Source organism: Protomyctophum parallelum (assembly GCF_964188405.1).
Source record: "Protomyctophum parallelum genome assembly, chromosome: 13".
Taxonomy (NCBI): domain Eukaryota; kingdom Metazoa; phylum Chordata; class Actinopteri; order Myctophiformes; family Myctophidae; genus Protomyctophum; species Protomyctophum parallelum.
Window position 1 is genome coordinate 17,348,733 of NC_139708.1, and position 11,729 is coordinate 17,360,461.

At 45.6% G+C, this 11,729-nt stretch overlaps 1 protein-coding gene across 1 annotated transcript; it reads left to right on the forward strand.

Moving 5' to 3' along the window:
* The first annotated feature begins 6,002 nt into the window (after positions 1 to 6,002).
* phb (prohibitin) lies at positions 6,003 to 10,624 on the forward strand. The gene is made up of 7 exons (XM_083779620.1): positions 6,003 to 6,084; positions 6,573 to 6,675; positions 6,872 to 7,033; positions 7,224 to 7,366; positions 7,636 to 7,752; positions 7,927 to 8,022; positions 9,779 to 10,624. The coding sequence occupies exons 2-7, from the start codon at positions 6,591 to 6,593 to the stop codon at positions 9,989 to 9,991; spliced, it is 816 nt and encodes a 271-aa protein (XP_083635746.1). The 5' UTR covers positions 6,003 to 6,084; positions 6,573 to 6,590; the 3' UTR covers positions 9,992 to 10,624.
* Positions 10,625 to 11,729: the final 1,105 nt, after the last annotated feature.

Consider the following 11,729-nt stretch of genomic DNA (forward strand, 5'->3'; position numbering starts at 1 on the left):
AGTAAGTGGCTCACTGCGTTCGCAATGAGTGGCAACAAGGCGTTGGAGTAGCAGCTTCTCATATAGCCTTGTAGGTGATGCAGAGGGAAATGGGTCGGTAGCTCTTTGTGGATAATGGGTCTTTGCCAGGTTTAGGGATTGCAACCACTTTGGCCTTTTCCCAGACAGAAGGGATGGTTTTCTGTGCTATGCATGTGTTCAGCATCCCCACAAGCCAGGTCTTTGCGTTGGGTCCCAGGTGCTGTAACATTTCTGCCAGTAGGTCATCAATCCCTGCTGCTTTTCCGGGTTTCAACTTTCCCATTGCAGTTTCAAGTTCTTCTAGGTCGAAGGGTTTGGTTTGAGGGCTGGCTGATTGTGGTTGGTCTGATACCACTGTGCGATGGTATTCTCCTGTGGGTCGGTGGCGTCTTGGTCACAACTGGTGGCCAACAGTTGTAACCAACACCGCCACCGACCCACATAGAATACCATCGCACAGTGGTATCAGACCAACCACAATCAGCCAGCCCTCAAACCAAACCCTTCGACTTAGAAGAACGTGAAACTGCAATGGGAAAGTTGAAACCCGGAAAAGCAGCAGGGATTGATGGCATACTTGCAGAAATGATACAGCACCTGGGACCTATCGCAAGGACCTGGCTTGTGGGGATGCTGAACACATGCATAGCACAGAAAACCATCCCTTCTGTTTGGAAAAAGGCTGGAGTAGTTGCAATCCCTAAACCTGGCAAAGACCCATTATCCCCGAAGAGCTACCGACCCATTTCCCTCCTCTGCATCACGTCTTTCTTATACCTGTGGTGTGCGGGCTCCATCCAATACCTACACCAGTTGTGATGCAACAGAGTTTGCTGTGACCGTTGTGAATTATGGGTGGTGTGGTCTTTGCCAAGACGGTGGATTGTGGCCCATGCCTTCCTGCTGTTATTTGTCATTATGGTGTTCTCTATATCTTTTCGTCCTGGGCATGACGTTAAACTGTTCCGTTCGAGAGGACCGGCGACCCTTGAATGTAAACGGCCACGAAAGGAAACTGTGTGTGTGAGGTGTTCTCTATCATTTCATTCCAGACTTCACTGTCTATCTCCTGTGTTTTCCATTCATCTTGAGCGTTACACAGTCGTCTGATGTGCGGGGGGAGGTGCCGGCTAGCGCATAAAGGCACGGACGGGACAGGTGTTGTCTTGACCCATCCCGTGATGATGCGACAGGTGTCATTTAGGGCTGTGTCGACCAATTTGGTGTGACGTGATCGGCTCCAGCTTGAGCAGGCATACTCTGCTGTAGAGAAAGACAGGGCCATGGCAGTTGCACGGATTGTTTGTGGGTCTGCGCCCCACTTGGGAGTTCACTAGTTTTCACAGGATGTTATTGTGGGTGTTGACTGTGGCTTTTGTGTTCTCCAGGTGTTTTTTTGAAGAAGAGTGTCCTGTCCAGTGTAACTCCAAGATACATGGGGTGGGTATGGTTGGAGAGTTTGTGACCATCCCAAGTGACGCTCAGTTCTTTTCTCGCGTCTCGGTTCCTCAGGTGGAAGCTGCATAGTTGGGTTTGTGTGTCTTTCTTTTTCTGTCTTTCTTTCTTAGGACGGAGATCAAGGTAGACGCCATAGGAAGGCTCAACACTAGCCGATGCCCCTAGAGATCCATCCCAAAGCTTCCCTCAGGGAGCACAGCAAGCCAGCTAGCCAGCAAGCCTGCCCAGTCAGCCAACGCAGCCAGTCAGCTCCGCCAGTCAGCCAGTGTAGAAAGTCAGGCTGCCAAGCCAGAGCATATCAGCCCTTGCAGTCAGCCATTGCAGCCATACCAGCCTTGCTCAGTCAGCTCAGCCAGGCCTCTCTTGAGGCCTGGCTCTCTGTCTGCCTGGCCCGGTCTGCCCTGCCCTGCCTTGCAGCAACAGAACCAGCCTTTCTGGAAAGCCAGCCAGCTCAGAATGCGAGCTGAGCAAGCCAGTGCAGCAGCAAGCCCAGACTAGGTTACCGCAGCCTTACTGTGCAGCCACAGCCACTCAGTCTAGACCAGCAGGAGCTGGCCAGGCTCCAACCCTTGCAGCGCAGCCTTAGGCCGGACAGTCCCCCTGCCTGCACTTTGTTGCCTTCCTGGCCTGTCTGCCTGCCTAGGCGCCTCGGTCTTCCTGTCTGTCTGCCTTGGCCTGCCAGTCTGAAACTGGTTTAGACTAACTGCGTGCTTGCCAGCTGCGCTGGCTTGCTGAGCTCGTATTCTGAGCTGGCTGGCTTGCCAGCAAGGCTGGTTCTGTTGCTGCAAGGCAGGGCTGGGCAGACCGGGCCAGGCAGACAGAGAGCCAGGCCTCGAGAGAGGCCTGGCTGAGCTGACTGAGCAAGGCTGGTATGGCTACAATGGTTGACTGCAAGGGCTGATGTGCGCTGGCTTGGCAGCCTGACTTTCTACACTGGCTGACTGGCGGAGCTGGCTGGCTGCGTTGGCTGACTGGGCGGGCTTGCTGGCTAGCTGGCTTGCTGGACTCCCTGAGGGAAGCTTTGGGATGGATCTCTAGGGGCATCGGCTTGTGTTGAGCCTTCCAACGGCGTCTACCTTGATCTTCGTCCTAAGAAAGAAAGACAGAAAAAGAAACACACACACAAACTCAACTATGCAGCTTCCACATGAGGAAGGCAGGCAGGCACGCAGGCAGGCACAAGCTGCCTGCGTGCTTGCTTCGCCCTCCAGTTGCTGCTCCAGTTATTTGTTTTCCCTCAAACCCATCCTCAATGTGTTGGGTGAGGTTGAGCTCTGTCCAGCACAGGACGGGACGGAAACCAGCTTGGTCTTTAGTCAGCTTGGTGTCTATGAGTGGTATGAGGCGTTGGAGTAGCAGCCTCTCTTGTAGGTGATGCAGAGGAGGGAAATGGGTCGGTAGCTCTTTGAGGATGATGGGTCTTTGCCAGGTTTGGGGATTGCAACCACTTTGGCTTTTCTCCAGACAGAAGGGATGGTTTTCTGTGCCATGCATGTGTTCAGCATCCCCACGAGCCAGGTCTTTGCGTTAGGTTCCAGGTGCTGTATAATTTCTGCCAGTATGTCATCAATCCCTGCTGCTTTTCCGGGTTTCAACTTTCCCATTGCAGTTTTGAGTTCTTCTAGGTCGAAGGGTTTGGTTTGAGGGCTGGCTGATTGTGGTTGGTCTGATACCACTGTGCGATGGTATTCTCCTGTGGGTCGTGGCGGTGTTGGTTACGACTGTTGGCCACCAGTTGTGATGCAACAGAGCTCGCTGTGACCGTTGTGAATTATGGGTGGCTCCCTGAGGTCCTTGATCGCCATTGGGTCCAACAGTGGTCATTGAAGCGTGCACACACATGCACACATGCACCTACACACACAGGGGCACATGCGTATGCACACCTGGACCTTTAAATGAACAACAACACAAAAACTAAGGCACTGGTGTCGGACTTCTGGTTTACCGGAACGGGGTTCAACTCCCTGCAGTGCCCTGCTCAATGTGTTGTATTTCATTCATTGGTCCATGGTCTCAGGTCATTGAGCGGCACGCTATAGTGTGCGATTCTTCATCATTGTTGAGGATTTTTTAAAGGTGAAAATCAAGGAAAAGCAAAAGGCTATAGTCCATGGTCACGGACCGCATACTGGTCAAGGTCATTTATACTGGTGAAGATCATTTACTAGTCTTCTAAAGGTCATTTATACTGGTGAAGATCATTTACTAGTCTTCTAAAGGTCATTTATACTGGTCAAGGTCATTTACTAGTCTCATGAAGGTAATTTATACTGGTCAGTCATATACTGGTCACGGTCATTTATACTGGTCAAGGTCATTTGTACTTGTCAAGGTCATTTATACTGGTCAAGGTCATTTACTAGTCTTATTGAAGGTCATTTATACTGCTCAAGGTTATTGATCAATATCAATGACCTTGATGACCCCAAGGTCATTAAGTGGCATGCTATAGTGCGCGATTCTTCATCATTGTTCACGATTTGAAAAAAGGTTAAATCGCGGAAAAGCGAAAGGCTATAGTCCATAGTCTCGGAGGGCATACAAAAATGTGTGGTGCTATACAGGCCGTTCTGGAAAATTTGGGACAGAGGTTCATCGTTGGCATCCAGGGAGTGTGTGTGCAAAATTTGGCATCGACCGGGTTAATGGTGCTGGAGATTAGCTGTTAACAAACTGACGGACACACACACACACACACACACACTCACTCAGAGTGCAAAACATACTCTATCCCCATGGCTTTGGCCTGGTGCCATACCGTTATTAATTATTGCCTACAATGTCAATTGTGAAATTACTTTACCGTTGCAATGCAAAATTTACATTTCAACGAATGGACCTCGTAAAACAAAACAAAAACCATGCACAGACAGATGCAATCAACGCACACAAGTGACACCCATTCCAAAGCTAGAGGTAACTCCTTGACCTGACTTAGCTTGCGTAGAGAAAGTGATTTCATGTCAATGCCCCAAGGCACAGCACTTTTTTGAGCGTTGACCCCAGTAGAAGGTCTGCTGCTGTGAATTTTACACCTCTCTCTCTTAGCGGAGAGTGGGGTGTGGTAGAGGACATCTCCCCGAACACGTGGGTATGTCCAGATAGTTGCCTCGCGGAGGCCTCTTTGTCCAGTGTCCATTCTGGGTCCGGAAACGGTACTTTTTGTCAGCATTGACCCCAGTAGAAGGTCTGCTGCTGTGAATTTTACACCTCTCCCGCTTAGCGGAGAGTGTGGTGTGGTAGAGGACATCTCCCCGAACGCGTGGGTATGTCCAGATAGTTGCCTCGCGGAGGCCTCTTTGTCCAGTGTCCATTCTGGGTCCGGAAACGGTACTTTTTTCAGCGTTGACCACAGTAGAAGGTCTGCTGCTGTGAATTTTACACCTCTCCCGCTTAGCGGAGAGTGGGGTGTGGTACAGGACATCTCCCCGAACGCGTGGGTATGTCCAGATAGTTGCCTCGCGGAGCCGTCTTTTGTCCAGTGTCCATTCTGGGTCCGGAAACGGTACTTTTTGTCAGCCTTGACCCCAGTAGAAGGTCTGCTACTGTGAATTTTACACCTCTCCCGCTTAGCGGAGAGTGGGGTGTGGTATAGGACATCTCCCCGAACGCGTGGGTATGTCCAGATAGTTGCCTTGCGGAGCCGTCTTTTGTCCAGTGTCCACTTTATAAAGTCCATGCACTCCAGTGAATAGCATTTATCCATTTAGATAACTTTATTATTATTATTATAAGGATTTAATTACTTATTCTTACACAGAAACATAATGTGTGTCTTATAGCATCATATAGCATCATTTAAATGCTTAATTTGTAGTTTTAATGTGCAAATTAAACTTTTTTTCAATACTCTAGAGGGTACTCTTATTTTGAAGAGATCGTCCACCGGAAGTCTTAAATTAGCTCACTAGATTAGCTCACTAGACGCTGCCGTATTAGGCTATAGACGGCCCCGATCGAGCTAAAAACAAAACGTTTGGGAAATGGGAACCTGATTGGCTGATTATCCGTAAAAAAATTCCCATCGTTTGTGACTTAATGCCATTTATATTTATGCTTGCCCCCTTGCCCCCATAGACATATGCTTGCCCCTGGGCTTCTGTTTAAAAACTCGAATAGATTTTGAAAAGAAAAAGTTTGGGAAGCACTGGTCTAGACTGAGCCCGCCTACTGTATCCGGTCATTTACACGCACACAAACATTGCACATACAATTCTATTTAAATTCAAGGGGCTTTATTGGCATGAGAAAACATACGTTTACATTGACAAAGCAAAAAGTGGAACAATACAATAAAAACAAAATGTATGCACAAATTACAACTGAAAGTCAGAATCGCCAAAAATCTATTTCTATTATATTTCTAATTTCGCACGCGCCGTTTCCGTATCCGCTCTTGTGTCTGGTCTCTCGGTCGCCAACCAATGACTGTAAAGTATACTACGAGCCTGAATCCCGCCTGTCCAATCCGAGGAGAGGACGTTACAAGTACCGCACATGCGCTCTGCTGAAGCCCAATCCGCACATCTCATGTGTTCTGCTGATTGCGTCGGCGTCTCTCCGGTGGAGGTCACATTATATACTAGTCTCATCTAACGCTAGGTGAGTGCATCTGAGTTCACACAGCACTTAATTGTGTTTCATACTTTCATTGCATAGCAGCTTCTAAAATATTCAATTTAATTATACGTGATGTTTTAATCTGATGCGTTATTAAATATACTTACTTTAGTAGACCAAGTAACATGGACAGTGACTGAGCACTCATGTCCAGATATCGGTGAAATGAAAGGTACATGCGTTAAGCTAGCCTAACGTTAGTTTGATCTAATGACATAAGCTGAGCTGTCATAATTCATAACGTTACTCGTGTTTACACATGACTGGCTGCTACAACGTACATTAAAAACCGCAGAACCTGGTTAGACCCCCTATGGAAAACATGCTAGTGTTGTACCCGACGAGCTAGTTGGCTAATATCTTCAGCAATGGCATCAACTACCCTCAACTTCAAGGCCAAAACTATACGTTAAAAGTTGGAAGAACTGATTAGATTAAATATTTGTGAAATCCCTTTACCTTTCTTGCAGTTTCACTTCATTGCTGTCATGGCAAAACTGTTTGAGTCCATTGGAAAGTTAGGTCTGGCCTTGGCAGTTGGTGGAGGTGTGGTGAACTCTGCCCTTTTCAATGGTGAGTGCAAATATTTAAGTATTTCTGGGTAACTCAATTTTAAGTCATCAGCCAATATTCTATCTATCTATTGATCTGATTATCGATTTCTGTCACATTGCGATGTGTTGTGATATTGTAGATCGTTTTTGAAAATTGTATACAATGTGCTGTAGTCAGACCCTCAAATGTAAAAGTGCAACACCTTTTTCTACAGTGGACGCAGGCCACCGTGCCGTCATATTTGACAGGTTCAGAGGAGTGCAAGACGAAGTGGTTGGTGAGGGAACACACTTCCTCATCCCCTGGGTCCAGAAACCCATCATCTTTGACTGCCGTTCCCGCCCTCGCAATGTGCCTGTCATCACTGGTAGCAAAGGTACAATCAAAATGGTAATAAACAATAGCTTCTGTTTTGCTCGTTTGTAGCAGGACCGTGTCACTTGTGGGGAATTACAGAATTGTCCACAAAACGTGTTGCGGCGAAGTCGGCCTGTCTATCATGTAAGACATTTAAGGCGGTTATTCTCACTATCTTAACACTTACCTTTCAACCATCAACTGCACAGATTTGCAGAATGTAAACATCACGCTGCGTATCCTGTTCCGGCCGGTGACTAACCAGCTCCCACGGATCTTCACAAGCATTGGAGAGGACTATGATGAGAGGGTGTTGCCATCTATTACTACAGAAGTCCTGAAAGCTGTAGTGGTATGTATCAAAAATTTAGAAATAGTTCTTGGGAATTCAACAGTTAATCAAATGTATGTAATCGATTATTAAAAATAATGTTTTGGGTGGAGGTGTGGGTGGGTGTGTATGTGTGTAAATTTGATATTGAATACATTTTTTAAGTAGCCCATCTACATCGCCACAAGTTGTGATTTTGCTATTTTTGTGCAAAACTGTTGTACCTAATAGATATGTCGACATGCCCAACAACCAGATAAACTGAACTTGTGATTCTGTGTACCTCACAGGCTCGATTTGATGCTGGTGAACTCATCACCCAGAGAGAGCTGGTATCCCGGCAGGTCAGTGAGGACCTGACGGAAAGAGCCTCCACCTTTGGTCTCATCTTGGATGATGTTTCATTGGTATGCATGACCCAGTTGGTGAACTTATTATTTAAGAAAATGGACATTTCTACATACATCATATAAAAATAATGCTTTAGTTAGTTACTTGAATACCAATATAGACCAAGCACCAAGACATGCAACTACATTTCTGGTGTGAAGTTCAATAATGTTCCTATGTTCTTCCAACAGACGCACTTAACCTTTGGCAAGGAATTCACAGAAGCTGTTGAAATGAAGCAGGTTGCCCAGCAGGAGGCAGAGAGAGCCCGATTTGTGGTGGAAAAGGTAATGAAGATCTTTTAATTGTTTTTGTACAGAGTGATTTACATAAAGATGCGTACCCCGGATGCCGCAAATGAGGTGAACCTGACTATGTGACTGCACAAAGTTAATCTCGTCTTCACTCAAGTTGAAATATCCTAAATGATATATCTTTGATATCTTCACCTTGTGTGAACGCATCTTCACACAAAAAGAGGTCAATACATTATACCCGTTTTTGTATAGATTAATTATTTCACAATATTTCACGTCTTGATTGAAAAAAACTTGAAAAACCTCCTATGGGAAGCTGATTAATCGGGCGCCGATAAGACTGGTTCAGACTAGAGTTCTCATCGGGCCCGAAATTTGAAGCCCGGCCCGGCCCTAACTGGGTCAGCCCGAAGCTCGACCCGACCCTAGAAATTACCATAATGTTAGTCCCGAAGCCCCATAAAGCCAGACAAAGAAAAAAAAAAAGCCACTTTAATGCATGGCCAGCGCAGCAGCACGCGCCGTCAGTGACCCACTGACCGCGTGTGCTGCTGCGCTGGCCATGCATTAAAGTGGCTTTCTTTTTTTCTTTCAGTGTGTGTCTGTGTGAGAGTGAGAACGGAGTTCAATGGACTTGGACTTATCGCCGAAATAAAGGATTTATGTAGCTCACGTTAGACTGTTAATGTACCATTTCCATATCATTCTAATGGATTCCATTTCCAGTGGTGGCGAGTAGCTCCCCGTTTCCTCTGAAGTGAAGCTATGTCCAAGACCCCAAGTATCGTCCCCGTTCGGTGTCCAAAAGAACCATCATAGCCTACAAAGTTTACAAACCATCCACGCACCCACTCATGGCATGTCTCGACAGCTTAGAGATCTGTTATTTTAAATCGGGCACATATAACAAGGAGTGCCGTGGCTGCAATGAGGGACGGTAAATCAAATAGCCTGTAGCCTGCAGTGGACTGTAACATTGCGTGCATGTCATCATACACTTGACTACAGAATTATATGGATCGGTTGGTGACTATATGACGTTGATTAGGCCTAATGATTAGGTTATTCATCGCAGCCAGCTGGGTTTAACGAGATGGCTCAGTGCAACTGTTTTCGTCATGTTGCAGTCTATCGTGTGATGATTCGATTGATTTATAAAACATTTAGCATTATGAACTGAAGCTCATTTGGTGCGCCGCAAACCAGAGGCCAGCCAGCGGTATAAACATTAAACAACCACCCCACCGTTCACTTCTCTCTGCCTGCGCACTGCACAGTCAGTAATCCATTCCAAGCCCCCCGCCTCCACTCCTCCGTCTTCCTCCTGTCACAAGTGAATCGCCATAGCGCAGCCCTCTTCATAATAAATACATACTTGTAGGCTATATAGCGTACACATTACACAAATAACAGAATTACTATTTTTATTATAATAACATTCTTGAAAAAAGGAGAAAAAGAAAAAATCACGGAAAATCACAGAGCCCGAGGCTCGGCCCGGGTCGGGTTCGGGCAGAAAAGGAAAACTCTAGTTCAGACACGTACCACATAGGCTCTGATGCCTGACAGCAAGTCCCAGGCTTGGTGGACCTCCCTTGTCTCCTATTTCCTGTCTCTAAACTGTAACAATAAATAATGGCAAGAAAAGCCAGAAAAAACAACACACTGTCATTCAGTACACAGCATATTTAAAATTAACAGGAAAGTCCAAAACTAAAGGACTTGCACACTAAGAGCATGCCAAATAAACAATTCAAAAATGCATTGTGTTTATCATCTTTTATAGGCAGAGCAGCAGAAGCAGGCGGCCATCATCTCAGCAGAGGGAGATTCCCAGGCTGCCTTACTCATTGCCAACTCCTTGCAGGAGGCTGGGGATGGCTTGGTAGAGCTGCGTAAGCTAGAGGCAGCTGAGGACATCGCTTTCCAGCTATCCCGTTCTCGCAATATCACATACCTTCCCTCAGGCCAGGGTACATTGCTCCAGCTGCCTCAATGAGGAGCCATGCCCCTGTGTCCACCCTCTTCCTGTCACCAGCTGTCACCTTGGTGATGGAGGGGAGGCTGATGAGAACTCTCCAACTTCTCACACACTAACGCAAGATATACAGTAGCTGTAATTCCTTCCACTCGTTCTCCAAACAACTACAGACTGAGCACTGTGAAATGGTGTGGTGGGAGAAGGAGTCCATGATGGATAAGGATATGATGAAAGTGTGGAAGAGCAGAGGGTGTTGATTCATCCATGTATGGTAACTTAGACCTATTGGTAAAAAATGATAAGATACTGAGATTTGTTTTTTGTTTATACCGTCGCAGATGCAAAGCACCTGCATGTGATTTTGTGGAGTGTCCATGTGGAAAAAGAAAAAGGGGGAAACGCCATTAAACAGTTGTGTTCTCTTAGACAACCTTGTCAGAGTATTGTATGAATAATATTAACATCTCTCAAAGCTCTATGGGAAATTATCAACAATTAGAAATATCTCTTGCTATAAAGAAGGCTGCAAATTATTTAATCAATTCCTTGTTTGATACAAAGGACATGCAGCGTGCCTGTTGGTGTGGTATACATTCTTTAATTTACAGTTGTCTACCTTGGATGCAAATAAAATTGTCTTTCTAGTTTCTACATCCAATTGATTGCTTTTTATGCAGACTGTAAAGTTCTGCAGGCTAAAGATTGGCAGTATGTAATACTGTATATGAGATATAAAGTCCATGTGCTGCTATAATGGTCCCATGTTTTTTATGATTGCTAATGGATAGTTTTGCCATTGTGAATCAAACATTCTGAACCATATAGAAATATGCAGACTATCTTTAAACTGATGGCATATGATGTGATTTATTCACAAGAGCCATATGTTTGCTGTTCCTATTCCTTTATTGAGAACACAATGGTGCTGATTCTGAACTCTTCAGTTTGGTTCCTTGTAAATTACCATGAAGATGAAATTAGGTCATCCATCATCCATATCAATAGCATAGTTTTTAAATTTGATACATTATATCGATTGTGATAAAGTGTTTTCAGAAAATAAAATAACTATAATGGCAACTAGTTTTAATGTACTGAAGTAAACATGCATCACATGTAGGACAAATTGTAGATATTATTCCAGGTTCACTTGTGACGTTCTGACCTTATACTAAAAATATTAGACTACTATTTAATATACCATCATCTTGGTACTTTTTTGTCATTATGATGGTGACATTTGAAAATGCAGGGCTGTTTCCATGCAAGAACAAAGAAGGTGCCTTTCCCCCCATGCAAAATGTAATCACTAATTATCAATGTATAGGTTCAATGAGCAGTGACAAAAGTAAAACCTACTCTTGAAAGAAACATACTAATGGCACACAGACAGTACAAGTACATTACTACCTTTCCTAATATGTAGAGTGTTTTGTATCCTACACAAATGTAATATATTTTAAATTTAAATATAGTTGTGTGATGATCACTGGAGTCAATTCATATCACGGTCAATTAATTAAGCTCACGGCGTGCACGCGCGTCGTGCCCTGTCTGGTGTGGGAGGTGTGGGAGGGGAGGGAGGTAGACAACTAGACATGGTGCCGCGCGCGCCTCCAGAGTACCAGACAGACAGACAGCGGCCTGCCCTGAATGCTGCAGGTCCTGGATGATGATGATGAGCGCGGGACTGGTGCGTGCGTACCCGCGAGACCTTGGCCGGGGCCACGTAGCGAATCGATAGGGTTCCATCCAG

Bases quoted from the DNA above. Each gene is read 5' to 3' on its own strand.
- phb (XM_083779620.1), top strand. From the start codon at position 6,591: ATGGCAAAACTGTTTGAGTCCATTGGAAAGTTAGGTCTGGCCTTGGCA. The intron at 7,367-7,635 runs GTATGTATCAAA...TGTACCTCACAG, and splicing joins AAGTCCTGAAAGCTGTAGTG to GCTCGATTTGATGCTGGTGA. The intron at 7,753-7,926 runs GTATGCATGACC...TTCTTCCAACAG, and splicing joins TCTTGGATGATGTTTCATTG to ACGCACTTAACCTTTGGCAA.